Genomic DNA, 19,787 nt, shown 5'->3' on the forward strand with positions numbered 1-19,787 from the left:
ACTGCATACACCAACCACTTCAGAAACGTCATTTACCCGAAGAATTAGACTCAGCTTTTTAGTTCATTGCTGCAGCTGTAGTAGAGCTTGTTTTAATTTTCAGAGAATCTAAGCTTTTCAGAAGTCAAAAGTTTTCACAGAAAGCTCTTGCATTTGCTGGATATAAGTCTGTTGCCTATCAGAATGCTCTACTAAGAGTAGCTAGGTAAATATTTCTTTATTAAATGATTAATTCCATAAATAAATTCTTTCAATTCATTGAATATAAAATTAAAATCATTTACAACTTATTCCAGTATTACAGGGGCTGGAAGGGGTAAAAAAACAAAACAAACTCAAGGAAAAACAAAAAAAGCTACAGTTTGATAAATAAAATACTCAGCTTTAAAACAACTGATTTCTGTTTGCCATTAAACTACAGTTGGTACACAATAGCTGCCACTGTGAACACCCCACAAGTGCCCACCTCAGGAAGGAATGTAACTTCCAAGTTGGTTGGGAAAGGGTGGGAGAAGATGGAGGGAGAGGGGAGAAGCATAGTGTTAAATTGAACAGGATAGAAAAGAAGTTTTCATAACCGGAACAAAACATTTATCTGATCACTTACAAACAGAAAACAGTACATAATTAGATAAGGTGCTCCAAAAAGAAGCAGTAGAGTTGCTCCAGTACTATGAAGCTTTAAGTATGCTTAAATCTCTGTTGCATTAGTGTCCAGTTGCACAGTGCACTCTTGGAACATCTCAATGTTGCCCTCAAATGGGCAAGGCACCATTTCCATCAAAGGTCCTTCCTCCATGGCTGGTTACTTCAAAATTCTGTTTAGCATCCCACCCCCAACACAACTTAGTCCCTAAATTTGTGAATGTCATTGACTAGTCTGTAGTAGGGATAAGCTTCATTTGCATGTGGACAGTTGTAGTTGCATCGGCAGGACTGGATCATCATGACGCTCTTGGTGAAGGTTTCCCCATCATCGCAGCGGAACCTGATCTTGACAGTCCTGGTCTGCTGGGGCGTGCAGCACCTGCCATCCACACAGGAGCCACAGTACTTGGGGCGGTACTTCTTCACGCTGGAACATCCGGCATAGGTAAACTTCACTGGGGATGGGGACTTCTTAGTCTTGGTACATTTTTTTCCCTTCTGCAAAAGGAGAGGCAATAATACCATTAGCAGGAGATTCTTCTCCAGCCTTTACCCTCCACCCGAAGCAGACTGGAAAGAAGAGGAGCACCGGAAGAGTCTGTATTTACCTTTAGGGAGGCATAGCTAGGCTGGCCACATGGCCTCACTTCACATATCCTGGTCTCTTTGATGAGCTTGCAGTCGGGATTGTCGTTGGTAACCCTCGTGGAGATGCCAGTTCCACACGTCTTTGAGCACTGGGACCAGGAGGTGGTCTGCACAATGCATTTGGGATTCTCAAAAGCTCGGCTTTGTGGCTCGGAGCCAAAAACTGGAAGAGAAAAGGAGGGCTTAAGCCTAACCGTGTCCTCTCGCTGCGTTCCTTTCTTTCCATCATCGGGGTCTAAGGAGTCGCACAGCCATCCTCCCGCCTCCTCCCCTTCGCTGTGACTGTCACACAGACTAGCCCATACTCACCAGGTAGCATCTTGAGGCCCCCCTTCACAATGGCAATTAGCTCGTTGTTCCTGGTTAGCTCGCCTTCGGAATCATCCAGACCAAACTCTTTGCTGAAGAAGCCTTCCAGCTCATCCAGCGCATCCTTGCTTTCGTCGCAGACCCACTCTTCGCAGCACTGCCCGGGGACTTTGACCAGCCTGGGGCTGGGGCAGCCCAGGTTAGGAAGCGAGAGCTCTTGCGGGCAGAGCGGGATGCAGCCCACAGCTCCATCTATGCACGTACACTGGTGTTTACAGTTCGGCTGGAAGCTTTCGCCGTTCTGGTAGATTTTGGAGTTATATTCGCACGGTCTCCCCTCGGACTGGGCTGCAGAGATCAACAGGGAGGGAGAGGAGGGGGTCAGCGGCTGGGATCGCTCGCTCGAGCACAGGTACGTGCGGGTCTGTTAAACTCGATTTACGGCGGAGCTCCCTACAGCCCCCCCGGAGACGCGGGGCCCGAACAATAAGTTAGTCAGGAATCACTTTTCCTTATGTGCGTTTCGCGGAGCCCAGACATACTGAATCGCATTCCAGACCGCTGAAGTCATGTGCCTTTCTGCCAAGCTACCGACAACAAAGCATAACCATACATGGGCTCGAAGTTACTGAACCCCGGCGCTTCGGGGACCGGGTTTTGTTGGGGTTTTTTTTGCCTCCCGGGGGAGCCGGAGGGCGAGCCGCTTACCTCTGCAGATGCCCTTCAGCGCGGCGGGGCTGGCGCCGAAGTTGCACTCCAGCCCCTTGGTGTGGTCGCAGGGCTGCGCCCGGCTGCAGTCCTCGTTCAGCTGCTTGGCGCAGACCTTGCAGCAGCCGCAGCCGTCCGGCACCAGCCCCACGCCCGGGGCGCACTGCGGCGCGGCCGCCGGGCACTGGCAGACGGCGGGGCAGGGCGAGCCCAGAGCCTGCGGAGCGGAGCGGAGCGGGGGCCGGTGAGTGCCGGGAGCGGCGCCGGGCGGAGCGACCCGCCGCCTCCCCCCACCCCCCCGCGGCTCCGGGCAGAGCGGCGGCACTTACCAGGCGGGCCAGGCAGAGGAGGGCGGCCGCCAGAGCGGGGCGGGTGCCCGCGGAGCCCATGTCTAGCGCCGGCGGGAGCGAGGGACGGCGGGAGGCGGCGAGCGGGAGCGGGGCCGGCGCGGTCTGAGGCGGCGGCGGGCGCGACCGCCTTATATAGGGCGCGGGGCCGCCGCGTGCGCCGCGGCGCTGACGTCGCGCGTTCCGGGCCGCGGCCGCGTCCAGCGCTCGCGGCATCCCAGGAATGCGGCTGGCGCGCGGCGCGGCCGCCCCGCCCCGCCCCGTCCCGTCCCGTCTCCCGGCACGGCGGCCGCTGGCGGCGGCCCTGCCGCGGGGGGTCCTCCGCCTCCCGCCCTCTCCTCCTCCTCCTCCTCCTCCTCCCTCGGCCGCCCGCCCCCGCCGGGCCCCGCCGGGGCTCCCCCCGCGCGCCCCGGGGGGAGCGGGGCGGGGGGTGGGAGGTTTCGGCGTGGGACGGGCCGCTCCCCGCTACGGGGCTGCCGGGCCGTGGGGTGTTCCCCCGTCATCCTTGCAGGTGCACCTCAGGACGGGGATGTTGAACGGCGGAGCCGTGCGCCTCGGGGGGCCGTGCCGGTGTGTGCCCTGCAGGAGCTGGCCCCGGGCGGCCCCAGCGCCCGGCCGCCCGCCGTGCCAGCGGCGACGGAGGTACACATCTGCACACATCTGCACACATCTGTCCGACGCCCTCCCGCCCCCCCCTCCTCCCCCAGCCGCTGCGAGACCGGCCGCGGCGCCGCTTTGCGGGGCGGCGTCACGTTGCTTACACGTTGCGGGCGGTAACCCGCCGGCGCCCGGGGTTTTGTGGGTGCCGCCGCCGCTGCGGGGGGACGAGGCAGGACGGGGCGCGGCGCGGCGGGGCCCGGCAGCCAGGCGAGGCGAAGGGCGCACCGCACCGCACCGCACCGGCTCTGCGGCCGGCAGCGAGCCGGCAGGGAACGGCGGGCCCCGCAGCCGGCAGCCAGCCCTCCTCCTTCAGCCTGCGGAGCGCCGGGTTCGGCGTCCCTCGCTCGAGTTGGGCGCCCTCGAGTAGTATTTCCTTGTGGAAGTTTAAGATTTGGGGTCGGGGAGGAGAGTTTTAGCTTCTGTTGTGGCGTCTTTTCTCTTCATGGCCGTAAGCGTTTCCAGATGGGGATTTAGACACCAGACGTAACAATATTTCCATATTTGGTATAGCAGTAGCCCGCATTTTTCACATTTTTCTGCTCTGTTATCCAACCACAAAGCATTCTTGACAGCTTCAGATGTTGTTAAATATAGCCTTAACTTCTGTTCCCAGGGCAGGAAATTCTTTGGAATTCCTGTTTTTCACGCAATCTGTCTATCATGATTTAGGAGAATTGCGCTGGAGGAGCCAACTGGCGTTCTACTGCAGTTTGCTCCTTTATTGAAAAAAGCCCAGCAGTTGAGTCTGCTACCCAACGGCGTTACAATAAGTCCCCATTCCAGGGATTTTTCTTTGCAAATGAGATTATTGTCCCTAACACGAGTTCGGGGTTGGTTTTGGTTGGGTTTTGGATTTGTGTTGTTTGTTGTTTTTTTTTTTTAATTCGGTCGCCTTCGAGGCTGGACGGTGGAGGAGCAGATTCAGAGGAGAGGTGAAACTTTGCAAAAAATCCTCCAAAGCCCCTGAAAAGCGGGGGGAGGCGAGGGAGACAGTGGAGAGGGAGGGGATGCGAAGAGGAGGGGGATGTGATTAACCTGTCTGCGTAGCATTTCCATACAGCAAGTGTCTGTGCGCGCCGCTCGGGAAGGATGGGCACGGAGGGAGGGGAAGCACCGGCGAAGCCCCGACGTCTCGCCACCCGCCCGGTGCCGCAGCCGAAAGGGTGACAGAAAGGACCGTTTCGCGGGGACGGTGCCCACGGCTGCGGGTAAGTGCAGCTCCCGGGGGCTGCTCCCTCCGCGCAGGGGCCGGGGGGGGGGGGGGGGGGGCGCGGGTGCGTGCGCGCGCCTCCGCCCGTCTGTCCGTCCGTCCGTCCGTCTGCCCGCCTGCCCGGCGTTTTGCTCCGTGTTTCAGTACCGGCAGGAATAATAAGGCGGCCTTGTTGGACCTTGGCGGAGCCGCAGAAAAAGGGGGTCTGTTGTTGTCCTGGGAGCGCGGCTCCGGGACGGGGCCGCGGCCGGCGGAGCGCGGGAAAGGGGGGACGCCGGCTGCCAGGGAGGCGCAGGCGACCCGGGGCGGGGGGGGGATGTGTGTGTGTGGGGGGGTGTATGTGTGTGTGTGCGCACAATAGGGCCCCTGTCCTCGGCCGGCAGCGGCGGCCCGAAGCCCTTACGGCGGACTTTCCAAAAACATACACCGTTTTGTTTCACCTCGCCGACGTGCATCTTTCTCTGAGCGGCTCCAGCCGCGGGGGAGGCAGCGGGGCCGGCGGAGACAGCCCGTCTGGGTCGGCCCTCCCCGCAGCGGCACCGCCGGGACGGGACGGGGCGGCCGCTCCCCGCCGGGGGACGCCGTGACCCCGGAGGGAGGGGGGGCAGCGCGGTGGCCGTCCCCGTCCGAGGGGACGCCGGTGCCGGTGCCGGTGCCGGGCCGGCCCGCGGAGCGCGGCCACGTCCTCCCGCTGCCCCGGGGATGTCCCCGCGGCGGTGGCCGTGCCGGGCAGAAGGGCTCGGGTCCCCGGAGCGGGCAGGCCCGTCCCCAGGCCGGGCCCGACGGAGGGCTCCCGTTGTGGGGCGTTCCTCCCCCCCCACAGTTTATTCTCTTCGTGGCTTTCTTTTCATTCAAGTAAATTAGACTGATGTTTTACTTTGTGGCGGTTTTGTGGTTTGGGAAAGGTGATGGGGTGAGAGCTCCGCGCCCCCTTTGCCCCGAAGTTGTTCTTCAGAAGGCAGCAGCAGGTTTCTTCGTCGCTCGTGTGCCTCAAAATTTGACCGGAAAGGACAATAGCCGAAAGGGAAATTCGGTCTTTAGTTACATGCAGCTATCTCCCGAGACTGCCAATATATACCATTTAGTGCCATTTCTGATGACAGGAGGTATTTTATGTGTCCATTAAGAATTGGACAGAGACCACCGGCGAACTTCGCTGGTTGCCAGCAATGCTAGTAACGACTTTCCATCCCTACTGATTTGGCTGAGCCCCAGCTGGTGACGAGGAGGAGCACGGCTCCATCCTCTTTCCAGACTCCAAGCGATCCAGTACGCCGGGCTTCCCTTGGTTTTATAGGTTTATGGGTTTTAGTCCTGTGGTACTTCGGTTTTAAAACTCTAAAGTGGTTTTCTGATGGAGAATCTGACCGGTACTGCTTTCCCGGGATGACTCTTTACACCGCAGCATTGTGATCAGGAGGAACAAGTTTGTGATTCAACACACCTTGATTAATGAAAATTTTCAAAAATTTTCAAAAATGTTGAAAAAGTGGAAGAAGCTAGCACACCGATGCATGGTTAAATTGGCCACTTTTGCTTTTCAGGGATTTATGCAAACACTTGTTTATTTAATTACATCTAATTTAAGGACACGCACGCAAGCGTTTTGCTTTGATCTATGACTTTCACAACATTCAGCAAATGCCACAGGAAAAGTCCATGAATAGCACCTTTTCTCACTTGGTTTCGTGTCCTACCACACATTCACACAACTTTGATGGGAAACTGTAACTGAACCTACGTTTGCTCAAAAAAAGGTCACTTTGAAAGCTTTGAAGCACCTTTTAACAATCCTGTCCTGAATTTCAAGTAGCTGACAACACTTGAGATGGGTTGAGTTTCTTTGGAGTTCGGGTTAGACTGTGACCCTTTCATAGGCTTTCCCTGCACACGTTTCCCTGTCACAAACTGTGACCCAGCGTTTACCTTCCAGGCTGTGCCCACATCTCCTGCATGTACATCAGGAAACAGGAAGAAGTTTGGGGTATCTTCCTTTTTGAAGGTTTTGTTCAGCGTAACGTACTGTTCCAGACCTTTGTTGTCCTAAGTGAACTGGGAAATACTCCCCGCTTCATGTCATGAAGAGTATTTTACTGGCTCCTCACTTTTTATGCCATAGGCAATTGCCGTTTGTCAGGTAAAGTCTGCTTGGCTAATGCAAAGCAGGAATTTGAAACAGTTGGCTCACGTAGCAGGTATTACAGATTTACTGAGTATATCCTGTCATTTTCACAGGCCTGCGTCTCTCCAGGGACAGGGCTTTCCGGAGAAACAAATCAAGAAAAAAACCCTGGTTTATCTTCCCTCCACCCAGCGTCAGTTTTTCATGGCCGTGCATAGGGACTGCGGAGCAGCGTGAAGTGCTGTGTAGGACAGAGGCTTCTCCAGGTGCTGGTGCTCCCACGGACAGTAAGTATCCAGCACCAAACCAGAGCACTCCAGAGGTTTACAACCGTGTGGATTCTGGAGAAAGATCTTATTAAATCTAGTGTCCAGCCCTTTGTACCATGTTTAATTTGCTCTTTCGCATTCTCTTTTTCCTCTGCCCATCCTTTGCCACACGTTTCTTCCATCTCTCCTCCGCTTTCTTCTTCTTTTCCCTGTTCCAGTCTTTTTTCCCTGTGGCCTTCCCTCTTCTAGTGTTTACCTACCTTGGGCTGGGCCTCTCCTGCAGCCCCTGCCAGGCCGCTGGTTCCTGCTGCTCTAAATCAGTCCTCCCAGAGTCAATGGCTCCTCTCAGTCACTCACAGGAGGTGCAAATCCAGTGGGGCAAATTAAGCATAGCGACGCATAGGCAGAGCGGCCGAGTAGCCAGAAGGCTTCAGCAGCTAAAATTCAAGTGGGTTCAGATTTTTTTTCTTGCTTTGATTTGCTCAGAGTTTATGCTGAATTCTTTTGAGTATGGCATTTCCTATTTGTTTTCTTCCTCTTTCCTGCTGCCCTCCCTTCAGCTATGCTCGTGCCTGTAGTTTTTGTACAGTCTGTGCCTTGCCTGTGGTTTCCAACATTTGAGGGGTTTTGCTTTGCAGTATTTGTGGGCTGAGAGGCACTTTGCTTTGCTGGCACGCTGCGTTTTCCTCTGGCTGCTGTCAAGGCGTCGCAGAGGTTCTCATTGTGTGAAAGGGGAAGGGAAAGCTAACCCTGCAGGGAAACGGAGAAGGAAAATGTGATGTAGTATTCAGTTGTGCTCATTGCTGCTTTCATGTGTGAACCGCACGGCTATGCAGATATACCCTACACAGATATAAAGGGATGTAGCAGTGTAACGGAGGCAAGAAGCATCCCTGCTGACAGTCAGTGTGTTCCTGTTGAACTGCTGACTGGCAGTACGTACTGCATGGCTTTCTCACCCCAAGCTGGATGCAGAAATGCAAAGCAGATACAGCCAGCTCCTGCTCGTTCCTCCTGCCCAGTCAGACACTCAAAATACTTTTGCCACTGTCATTCAAGGATCTGGCATTAACTTTATTTTAGTACCAGCCACTACTGTTTCCTCAGTGAGGCAGGTGGATTACTTATATATATTCACCTACTCTCATGCGTGTGTACTTCAACACTGGGCTACATTCAGAAGATGCAGTTTGCATCAAGCGCATCCCTATAGCTGAAGTTTGCATTGAAAAGGCTATTATGGGCTTTGGCTCTCCATGCCACAAAAAAAAATAATAAAAACAATCAGGTGGTCCTAGCTAGCACCTGGCCATACGTGGATTTCTTAGTCATGTCTATTGTTTTCATCCCATGCAGTGATGTAGCTTGCAAATGATAGCAATATAGCCTGAAATGTCTTTATATATTCTAGAAAAAAAAATTTCGCAGCTGTGTCTCCTGAGTTTTGCGAAGGAGGCTGAGGCATCAGGAGCATACACTGGTTCTTTCCCAGCGTCAGCGGAGATGAAGGTCCTGGACAGAGATCCCACCCCAGAGAGTTAATCATCCCAAATGACCTCAGTAGAAACTTCTTCTTAACTTTAAACTTTGGTCCTCAGAGTGCAGGATTTCCCAGTGGAGCAGTGCATGCGAACTGACACCCGTTAAGACAAAATGAGCAAGCTCAAAAGAAAATTGCTCATGAGTGCAAGGAGTTATTGGAGCTAGCTGAACCTGATTGCAGTCAATCAGGTTGTGCCCGAGAAATCCTTGATCAAAGCACACTTCCAGGCTGTGGTCCATAATGGTTGTCAGCTGCTGTCTGCCTCAGTCTACAGCTTAACTGCACCTCGGAGACAACTGCCTCCTGCTTTTATCTGTGTTGTGGGACCGTGTGCCCCAGAATACGCTCCCTTCGGTATGTTCAGGTTGGATTGTTTGTTTTCTTTTTCTGCATTTGAAATACATGGCAAACTCTTCTTTCCACGAATGTGTTTTGTTTCATTATAGTTAGCAATCACAGCTACATTTCCTTAAGGTTGGCCTGTGTCAAAGCTAGGGGAACCCTCTGCCTTCCTTCTGATGCTTTCCCTCCCTCCCTGCTCTTCATGGCCTGATGGAACAGTTTCTTGTCACCGATACATGGACATTCAAAGGACTTGCCTAGCTTTTGATTTTAAGAACACGCTTTTGTAGCTATTTTCTTGAAAAAAAATGAGTATTGATTAATTTTTTTTTTTTCTTTGCATGCAAATAAGAGGGGAGGCCTGATTTGGCAGGATGCTGAATGTGCTCTGCCGCACAGTGAATTCTGTCACTTACTGCGCTTTCCAGGCTAGCTGCTGGAAATGTCACAGGATTAATTTCAGAATCCCCTGAGGTGCCTGTTGGCTTTGTCCAAAATCATTACTCATTCTCTGCTACGTACACAAGCTTATTAAACCACGGTGAGACCTTAGTTCTGTTTGCTGTGTTACTGTTCATTTCCATTCTGTCCCGTCTGGGCTCTTACCCTTTGCCTACCAATATGTTACGTGAGCACCTTGCAGTGACAACTAGCTGTGTTCTCTGTCGTGCATGCTTATTTTATGGCACATAGGAGCTAACTGATGCAAGGAAGCCAGCCACAACCTCCTCCAGGGCTACTCTGATGCTAGAGATCAGTTACTTGTGCTGTTCTCTGGCTTGTGCCCATCGCTTCTAGTCCGTGATAGTGTACTGAAAAAATCAATAGCAGACAAATAAGTAGACACGATGTCATCCTTGCAGATAGGGAGGACTTGCAGGCAGCCAACAGATCATGTATGTGCTTTAAGAATGTTTGTGGAGTTACGATCCAAGAATGTGCAAATAGCTGCCCATCCCAGTGTTATGTGCCTGCGATTAGGGAGAAGTGCTAAACCATCTCGAGACTTGATTAGCATCCAAATCTGAAAGATGTGTCTTGTGCTGCCAAGCTGGTTGGGGTGATTTTTCTAGGGGAGTGAAGAAGACACTATGTGAAAATGCAATCTCTTCCTCACCTTATCTCTGCTGGGGGCTAAAATAAAACTGGAGGGAGGTGGCTGGCAGGAGCTGGTGGGCTGCTCTGCGAAAGGGTCCTCCAGCGTGGGCTCCATCCAGCAGCCAGGAGCGAGGAGCCCAGCGGCTTGTGCAGCCCCACGGGGAGAAGGACATCTCTTTGAGTCAGCCAGGAAACCTGTCTGCTGCCCACTGTTTTCCCAGGGACCGATGTCCTCAGGAAGTAAAAGGTTAGCACGGGCTATCAGCAGACTACTTTGGTGCGGAGACTTTTTTACGATTGCATTAACGTCTCTTTTCCTGTTGTTGTACAGAAATTATGACTCCTAGTGTCAGTGGTGAGATGAAAGCAGGAGCTCTTCTGCATGGAGCAAGCATTAAAAGATAGCTGTTAGGTTAATCATAAAAGAAAATTAGTGCTGGCTGGCTGCTGTTTACTTTCAGAGAAGTTTGCTTTCGTGTTGTTACTCTTTTTAACTCTTTGCACTCGTCTGTATCCTTTTGTACAGAGTCAGCTACGTATTTGTCACTGTCCTCTTTCACTGCCTAACCTGGGGTCTGCTGCTGAAACTCCCCACGAGCTCAACTTCTCGACTAACGGGATAATTTGGGATCAGAGCAGAAAACTGAGAGATAGGATGGGTCTTTCAGGTGAGCAGTGTGTGACAACACGATAATGTTTGTAACCGGTTGTGAGAGGAGAGCCTCTGGTTTCAAGGAGCGGGCTTTTTCAGGATGTACCCATACAGTGTTTAACAGTGCCATGTCAAAATAAAAATCATTGATTAAAAGTGCGCCTTACTTGTGCTGCTAAAAACACTTCTAGATTATACATACTGAAAACAGTAAATATTTAATGTACAGGTTTACTTTTCCTGGTTTATAGAGAGCTCAGTGGGCCTGACAGAGCAGCTAGACAGATGTGTTTATAGCGAGCTCCCCGGGCAGGTACAATGCTGCAGTGTTTTGCCTGCAAGCACCGCAGGGGCATGCTTAAAAAAAAAAAAAAATGTTCCATTTACATTGGGGGAAAAAAATCCTGAGAATGTTTCTATTAATATTAGCTGGTGTAAAACCCCAAATTCTACATTTCAGGCCTTACATATTTCAAAAATAGAGGACTAGATGGTGGGTGGTGAGGATGTCGGGTAAAAAGCATTCCCTCGCTTACGTAGCCGCTGAAAGGGACGGTCAAGGTGGCAGTTCTTTTTGCAGGAGAAGAGGGTTGCTGCTGAAATGCCCCTGACGAAGGCCGAGTGCGAAATGAAGAGTTCAGGAGCGAGCAGGGCAGGGCAGCAAACCCTGTGCACGGGGAGCGTGGGTGGGTGGGAGCACAGGCCAGCATGTCCTGCCTGTGGTTTCCATGGACTAGGAGCTGGGGCTCAGGACCACGGCTGAGAGCCTGGATGTTATCAGCAGGTATGTCCCTGAAAGGTGAGAGGGACCAGATGCTGTGCGGAAAGCAAAATGGCAGAGCCCTCCCCGCACGATAGGATGCACACACTTCCCACACCTGCGAGATGCTGACTGGGACGGCAGGAGGTCGACTTCCCCGTTCAGGGAGATTTTTCACACGTTAGCTTTGAACTTGGCTGGGGTCTTACCTGAGCGCTAGCTTCTGATCTCAATTATACTGATGTTAAAGCTGATTTATCTGGTCAAAATTAATGGCATTAATTAATTAGCACACATTAATTAACTGAAACAACTGACATTTGAGTTTCTGAAGAGCTCCCAAGGAATGCCTGGCTGCATCTGCCTCTCTCTGATTTCCTCAGACATTATCCTCAGCTGAGAAGTAAGTTTTTTCAATAATCTGATTAAACAGCTGGCAGCTTTGTAACTTTTGAAGAAAAAAGATTAACTTTTTAAAAGGGATTCTTGGGCTGACTAACTTCTCAGGGAAGTTTTCTGTTGAAGAAAAGTAGAGCTAAGAAGTAGAAGTCTGTATTGGCACTGGCTAAGCACTCTATGATTAAATATAGACATATATATATATATAAAAAATAAATTAATAGTCATCTCAGTGTGTGAGTAAAGCTAGGAGTCCTGGTGAGGTTGTTTTGCTTTCCCACCAGCTTCACCAGGAGAGGACATCTTTTCCTTGAGTGCGGGTGACCTGCCATCCTGGTAACACAAGGGGATGGGGCCATCCCATGGGTACCTGCTCAGTGCGGGACAGCATCATCCTGGTAAAGGCAGCTCAGCACCTCTCCTTACTGGGGCCTTCCAGCACAGGGGCACAGGGCTGCCTTGGCTTTCGAGCCCTGGGTGCAGCTTCCTTCTCCACAAGCTCCTTTTCTGACCAGTACGATGCACAGACCACCCCATTGCACCTGGGAGCATCGCGAAAGGAGGGTGCTGAGAGAAGGGCGCTCCTATGCTGAGGGCTGGTATTGCCACAACAGCACTAGGGGCCATTGCACATCCAGGAGAAGTGGCAGAATAATGCAACTCTTTCTTTGCCAGCTGAACTACAGGCCATGTTTCAATACGGCCGGCTCGCATCTCTTTACTGTGCGTTAGTTGTGAGCGCCGATTCAAGCAAACCCAGCCATCTTAGACCCAAACTGAGATTCATTGATTCCAGCAGCAGCGCTGGCCTGAGGCACCCTGCTACGCTGTGGCTGCTCCCCGGTGCCTCATTCCCCTGCATTTATGACCTCCTTCTTGCTGTTGGAGTGGCACACAGGTCTGCAGTAAAACAAAGACCCCAGCCCGGGTCTCCCAGGGGTAGCAAACCAGCACATTAAGCCACTGTGTGACCTGGCAAGGACTTGTGACTCTCTGGATTTTATGGCAGGATACCCTTGCCCGAGTATTGCGCGTCCAGGAGGCTACACAGTTGATGCACAGTCAGCTCCTGAAGGGCAGCTGGCATGATGACAGTAGGCTTAGAAAATGAATGAATTGTCAGCTTCGGTCTGGATGTCACCATCATTTTAATGCTAATGGACTTTTTCCTCAGCCAGCCTCCTGTCTGAATGGGGAGCACAGAAACATCCCAATATTTATGGGATTTTAACTAGATTAGTTACAAACCTATAAAGCAAAGAAAGAGACAGTTCATCCAGTATTGGGGAGGGGAGTGTTAAAAATGCCACCTCAGATAAAATATTATGGGAGTTGAGTAACTGTAAATAAGAACCTTGCCTATGAAATAGCTTCTTATGTGAGCTTGGGATGAGGGCCAAGAGAACGTCTAGGGCTTGGGGAAATTTATTAGCCCAGATCAACAGGATTTCTGGGACTCAGGAGATGGGGTGGCAAAGAATTTGCCTGTTGGAGTCTGCACTTCCTTCTTTCATGCCTGCAGCAGGAGTCTCACTTATAAAACTTTCAAGATGGTTCATTTGCATTTTTTGAATTTTCTTAGTTCTCATTAGCAGCTGCAGTTCTGTCCTGGGACTTGGGAGAGCTGGGTTCAAGCTCTGGGTTTCCACAGCCTGCCAGTGTGGTCCTGGACAAATCATTCATCTCCCTGTGCTTCACTGCCCCTCTGTAAAGAGGAGGTAAACGTTATTTCCTGGTGCACGGGGATGTCAGGAGGGTGTGCTAAGGACTCAGCGGCATTCGGATACCTGAAGCATGAGTGAGAGCACTGTGGGTGCTTACGAATGACAAGCACATGCAGAGGAGCTACAATGCACAAGTTGACCCCTTGCAGGGGGAGGAATGGCATTTTGGTGGGGGGGCAATGGGTCTTCCCTTTGATCCCAGTCATTTTAGTCACTCCCGTGATTCTCCTTACTCAGACACCTTTAATTTATACCCTCTGCCAGTGCAAACTGGCTGTCCTGATAGGGTCGTTGGTGTCCTGATGATATTAGGGCCATCGTGGCTATGCATTCACTTTAAAAAAGGGCACGTGCACATCAATAGTGCACAACTTGGGAACCCACCACCTTTTGTCCCCCTGTTTTTCATCTCTCCCATTCCCATTAGCATCCTTCTGCTGTTCCTTTTGCTATTCTTTACCTGTGTTCAGCTTTCTGTCCAGGTTCTTCTAGCATGTGTTTCCCCTTCTGCCTTCACTTCGGTATTTCTGCCTCCACCTCCATCCTCACTCCCACATTTTGTCCATGTTTTATTTTTCTTATCTTGTTTTTGGAACCCATCCTTAGCCTCTCATATGTATTTCCCTTTTCCTCCCTCTAGTTCCAAGAGCTTTTCAGTAAACAGCATCCCTCTCCTATTCTGACTCATTGCCCACTGACAGTGGAAAGATTTCATCATGAAAGCGATGGAAAGATCTCCCAGTTTAGAGTCCGGGGTAGGTTAGGATGACCTTGCTCCGCCTATCAAGTGAAGAGCCACAGGGTCTAATTCCTCAGCCGATGTTTGTTTGCCAGTTTATCTCACGTTCAGTTGTGCTGTGTTCCCACACCAGTACAAGTACCTGTGTGCACTGGGGGGGATGCTGTATCAAGCCCCATATCATCCTGCTCCCATATGATGGTAGCAAGTACCTCAGTGGCTGTTGGTAATGTACTTAGCTGAAGTGTGGGAAAACTCTCAGACTTGAACTTCGCTTTGTGTTTCCATGCCATATGAAACTCGTTGAATGTTTGTCCTTCCCTTCACGTGGCTGCTGCCTGCTCTTGTATTGCATTGACATATGTGAAATCTATTTGGTCCTCTTTTTAATACGCTGCTTACAGTATAAATACAAAAGCAGACAGTGCTTCTGAAGAAGAATAAATGTAATTGTGGTGGTGGTTGTTGTTATAAATAGTGCAAAGGATTTAGAAGCTATTTAGTCTTTCGGGCGGGAATCATAAGTCTTCTGTGTAATACAACCTTAAGGCTCTCATATTTAGCTATCGAAGTCTTCCCAGTTGTGATTGACCTAGTTCACTCATTACTGTTTGGCTTCAGTGCAGGATGAGGATGCTCTGCTCTTCACGGGAGTGAGGCTTAGCCCCCAAAAATGTGGTGTGCTAGATCATATGCCTGACCTGTACATACGTATAGGGCTGTTATTCGTGCAAATCAGGCATTTGCATGTGCAACTGGTCCGTTTGCATAAAGAACCGTGGTATTTCCACACATGAATTTTTGAGGTTGGTTCCTAAAATCAGTGCTGCATTTTTCCTCTGCTGGAGTGAAATGCAAATATTTATTTATTGACAGAGCTGGAGCTGATCGTTTTCCCTGTCCAGGTCTGAGCTGTCTGTTCCGTCAGATGAAAACAAGTAGTATTCCGACTTCTTCTTAAAATGCATTTGTTCGTAACTGCGTTAAAAACAATTGGTGCCTGCTCTCTGCCAGCCCTGGTAGAGTACTATATGTATATATTTGTGAGTGTATGTATGTATATGTATATCAAAAGGGGCTGAACGCCCAGAAATTCTCTTGGCAGCCCTGCTGTCTGGTTAGAAAAGGAAGTGAGCTACAAAATTTGAACATTCAGTTCTGAGACTTGAAAGCTTTCTGGATTTTATTACTGACTCAACAGGGTTTTCATTATGTATGTGGCCAAGAGGAGAAGTTTACACAAGAGGAACATATTGTAGTTGAATGTGTTTGTAATTTTACACATTGTTAAATAATTGAGATAACTAGATGTCTCCTAAATGGACAAAATAAATTAAGTGTTAGCAGCAGTGTCACTGGCATAGACAAGTCAATACAAAAGAGTGGCCGGCCCCCATCTGAAAGCTGATTTCCAGTGCAGAGGGGTCCTGATCCAGATGCTGAGTGACATTTTGCTGTTGATGTGAATGGGAGCCATCTTTCCCTCCTATCTGGAAGTCTCTTGCTGCCTGTCAGTCTCTTCTACTCCGGATGATAGCATCTTCAGCTTGCGCTTTTTTTTTCCTCTGCTTTTTAGTAACTCAGTGCTATTTGAACAGCAGTTTGAGGCTAAGTTTCTTCTGCTCTCATTTTCATGTTAGTTTTGGGAAGGAAAATATTTTGAGAAGCAGATTATCATGCAAAGACAGAAGGTGTGGGCTGCTTGGACTAAGCTGTAAATACAGACCGAGGCTGTGTCCCGCTGTCCTGGTCACCTCCTGCAGCAGGGGATGTGCTGTCGGATCACACCCTGCAGCCGGTCAGCTCTGCCACAAACCAGCTTGACAGCAAAGTGAATTCCTGTCCCACAGACAACACGCTCCCAGCTAATTTTGCACATGTTCATGTGATGGGTATTTATTCTTCATTGTCTTAAAAAGGTATTTATTTTTAAACCTCTGTAGTCTCTGGTGCCGTACAGTCTTAGTGCATGTGTTCTCATGAAACTGCTGTCAGTGGGAAATGCTATCTATATGTGCCTTTGCATTTTACATGTGGGAAGCCGAGGTACAAGGAAAATATAAGATCACTGGATAATTCGGGCGGGAATTCAGAACCCAGTCTGAACCTCTCTTGCTCCAGTTTACGCTGGAGCCTGGCTCTGTCTTCTGGATAACCACCCCAGAGGTGCCGGGGGCTGCTCTTGGGCCCCTCCAGAGCCTTCCCTCCTCCAGGGCGACCCAGCCCCCTTCCCTCAGCCCGGTGGGCTGACGGCCATCTTTGCTGCCGGCTCGAGCCCGGTGCGCACGCAGGACGCCTGCGTCTTCGTCACTCTTCACCCCTGTGGCAGCCACCAAGCGTGGGAGGGAGAATCGTTGGTTTAACAGGTACCGTGATGGTGTGCTCAACGCTGTGCCGTGGCTGCACCGCAGTCCTGCTGCTGCCTGCGACAGCAAACTCTGTAGTCACTAGAACGTGCTTGCCTTCGTTTTCAGTCTTTTTAAAAAATTATATTGCTTTAGGGCGTATGGCACCACCAACTTTGTAAATCAAGCTGGGTAGCCTCTCATTTTTGCCTTTGGTTTGTTCCATTTGTTCTGTTGTGTATCTTCATGGAGAAACATCTACTCTTAACTGCTCTTGCAAAAGATACGTGTGAAGCGGTGTTTATCGCGGCAACAGCCGATCTGTGGCACTGAACCACATGCAGGTCAGCAAAGTTCAAAGGTGTTTGTTTCCCTGCTGGTGCTACATAAGTAGTCTTGTCGAGGGTAAACGCGTATGCAAAATAGGTCCACTTTTAATGTGGGAAATGCAACGCATGCCTGCCCAGCTGTGTGTACCAAATGGAGGAGTTTACCAGCTTTTTTTCCACTTACCCCTCTGTTGCTGTGCTGGGTAACCCGTGGCAGGGCAGTGCAGGGGTCGGGATGCTCACGGATCCTCACAGGCATGGCAGGAGGTGGGAGAGCAGAGACTGGGCTGCTGGGCTTGCGGGGGACACGGTGGGGGGCCCAGGAAGGTAACTGTGCTGATGCCCAAGAAGGTAACTGGGAGCCTCTGTCACGGCTCCCTCCCTCCCTCGCTGTCCTCAGCCCTCAAAGGTATGTGGTACATGCCCAGTGCCCCCTGGCCTTGAGAAGGTTTTCATTTGTGGCTGCTAGACTCAAGACTGTGGGCTGCTCCTGCTTTATAGTATAATGTTTTTGTAATGCTGTTATGCTGGCTTTCTTACTGAAAGCATCTTTTTTTAGTCACTTTTGCCTGCTAGTTCGCCCTCTGTTTTTGAGTGCATTGGATCAATTTCAGCCAACCATGAAAAGAAGGTATTTGTTTCCAAGAGATTAAGCCGGAGGCAGAGCCCAGGAAGGCGAGCAGCCGGAGGGAGGAGGGATACCCTGCCGATGCCCTGGGAGAGCCGGCGGCCTGAGCACAGCTCCGGTTAGAAGCTGGAGGAATCCATGGTGAGGAGGCAGAAAGTGCCTCCTTGGCGCTCATATTGTCTTCAGACACCAGAAAGTCCAACCGCAAGACACAGATCCATAGGAAATGAGGTCTCATTAGTTCCACTGCCCACAACTTGCGCATGGCTCCACCAGCGCTTCCAAGCGGTCGGTTTGGTCGAAGGTCTACTGGAAACTGGGCAGATGTCTTCCCTGAGTCACCCTGCTTTTCCACCTCCCCAAGGTCAAGGTGCTTCTCAGGCCAGGGCTCTGCTAGAGGAGGTGATGTCCAGCTGTCCATCATCCTACAGGCATCCAACCTGCCTCCGGTGTGTTGGCACGTTGAAATCCATCTGGATCTTCTTTGTGTTTTTGCCAGAGATTTTACTAACCAGAAAAATGTGGCATTATAAGAAGGCAGTACCAGCTTGTTATTCATATCCTCACCCCGGTGAGAAAGAGCCAGAGAGCATGTTTTAAACGTAGCCCATGGTCAGATGGTGTGGAGAGTGCTGGAAGCCTGGGATGGTCTGGCAGAAAAATAATTTCCCCTTTTAAAACCACTGAACAGTCCTTGTTCCTCCACACTCCAGCTGGTTAGCTTGGCCGCGCAGCCCGGGCACGGAGACGTGGCCGGTTCCACCCCCGATGCCTCCCAGCACCCCGGGTGAGCTCTTGCTGCAGCCTTGGCCGCCGCGGGCGAGGGACGGGCTCTGCCTTGCTTTCGGCTGCCGGGGAAGAGGGGCTGGGGCAGGGGGTCTGGAGGGACGTCCTTTCCTCTTCCCTTGCTGGCGGCTTTGCAGCCTATTCCTGACGCAGAGAAGCTGCGGGGGGGGTTGACCTTTCGGAGGGAGGGTGTGCGTTCTCACCGGGAGCGGAGGCAGCAGGGCTGCGCAGGGGAGAGGGCCAGGGGTGCTGCCCGGTGTCGGGGCTGCCTCGTGGGGTTGGGCTCCCGCCGTGGGGCTCGCCACCACCCTGTCACACTGTCCCGGGGGGAGCTATGGGAGGTGGTCACGCAGCGCTCGGGACAGGCTGTGCGGCACGGCGCACGGTTTAAAAGAAAAAAATAGCCCTTCAAGAGCATCGCTGGGGAAAAATTACCTGAATGCTTGGGCAGCCACTGTTCAGTGCGTGCTAACAGCAGCTCAGATTTTGTGGAGCTGAAAGCACTGCCAAGCCTTTTCCTCCTGCCTGTGTAACGCTGCACCTCCACCTCCCATCTGCCCCGCGAAACACAGCAGCCTGGTGACACAGAGTTTTCCAGATATGATACATTTCTCTAAAATTGCTTTCAAATGTTCCTAGCAAGAAACTGCGCTACTCATTCTGCCCGTGGCCCTGCGTGGCCGGCGGCGTTGGCGTGGGTGAGCGCGGCGAGGCTTGGGTACGGCCCTGGCTCGGCCCGCGGGGAGCTGCCGGCCACCATAAACACAGCGTCCCCCAGAAGGCGGGTTATTGCCGGGGAGGCACCGTCGATGCCCTTCCTGGCGCTGCCCGAGCCATCCTCTCCATCCGGCCACCGTGTCGCTGGTTTGAGCGCTGAGCCCAGCTGAAATGGGCAGCCGGCAGGTCGGTGGACAGCTGCAGCCCAGAAATGGCACATCTGGAAAAGGCGGTTGAGCTGGTCCTGGGGGTGATCCCCTGCACATCCCAGGGCTGAGCCAGCTCACCCCTGCTTGCAGGAGGGTTCTCTGCGCTCCCTGGGGACAGGAGGGTTTGGGAGGCAGGCGGGCGAAGATGACTGGAAGGAATCCGCAGAGCTCGGAGGAATTCAAGTGAAATGCCAACGCCATCCTTTGATGCTCCCGCCCCGCGTCCTTTCCGCCTGCCTCTGTAAATAGGCCCCTTCTTAAATGGGAGGGGAAGGCAGCACTTCAGTATCAAATCTAGTCCATTAAAAACAAAATGATGGAGAGATTTACCTCCTTGGAGCCCACCTGTCAGTGTTTGCAGTTTTACTATCATATTTTCCAACATCTTCCCAGTGTTTTTCTCTCCTCTGTTGCTGTACACAGAGGCAGAGGAAACTTGCCTGTGCAGAGGAAAAAGTGAACCAGGCTTTCTCAGATGTTCTAATAAACAGCCTGAAAAAGCTTTACACATTGATCCCGTGCCATTTTAGTCATCAGAGGTCTTATTTACAACTGTAGCTTGCTTAAAAAAAAACAAAACAAAGCAAAACCACTG

The 19,787-nt window shown here is 51.6% G+C and overlaps 1 protein-coding gene across 1 annotated transcript; it reads right to left on the reverse strand.

Annotated features, from left to right (window-relative positions):
• Window positions 1–202: 202 nt before the first annotated feature.
• Window positions 203–2,897, reverse strand: CCN1 (cellular communication network factor 1). The gene is made up of 5 exons (XM_075039094.1): window positions 2,643–2,897; window positions 2,314–2,530; window positions 1,606–1,953; window positions 1,257–1,459; window positions 203–1,146 (listed from the first exon to the last, which is right to left on the reverse strand). The coding sequence occupies exons 1-5, from the start codon at window positions 2,874–2,876 to the stop codon at window positions 847–849; spliced, it is 1,302 nt and encodes a 433-aa protein (XP_074895195.1). The 5' UTR covers window positions 2,877–2,897; the 3' UTR covers window positions 203–846.
• Window positions 2,898–19,787: the final 16,890 nt, after the last annotated feature.

The sequence above is a fragment of the Buteo buteo genome, chromosome 10 (genome assembly GCF_964188355.1).
Source record: "Buteo buteo chromosome 10, bButBut1.hap1.1, whole genome shotgun sequence".
Classification (NCBI taxonomy): Eukaryota; Metazoa; Chordata; class Aves; order Accipitriformes; family Accipitridae; genus Buteo; species Buteo buteo.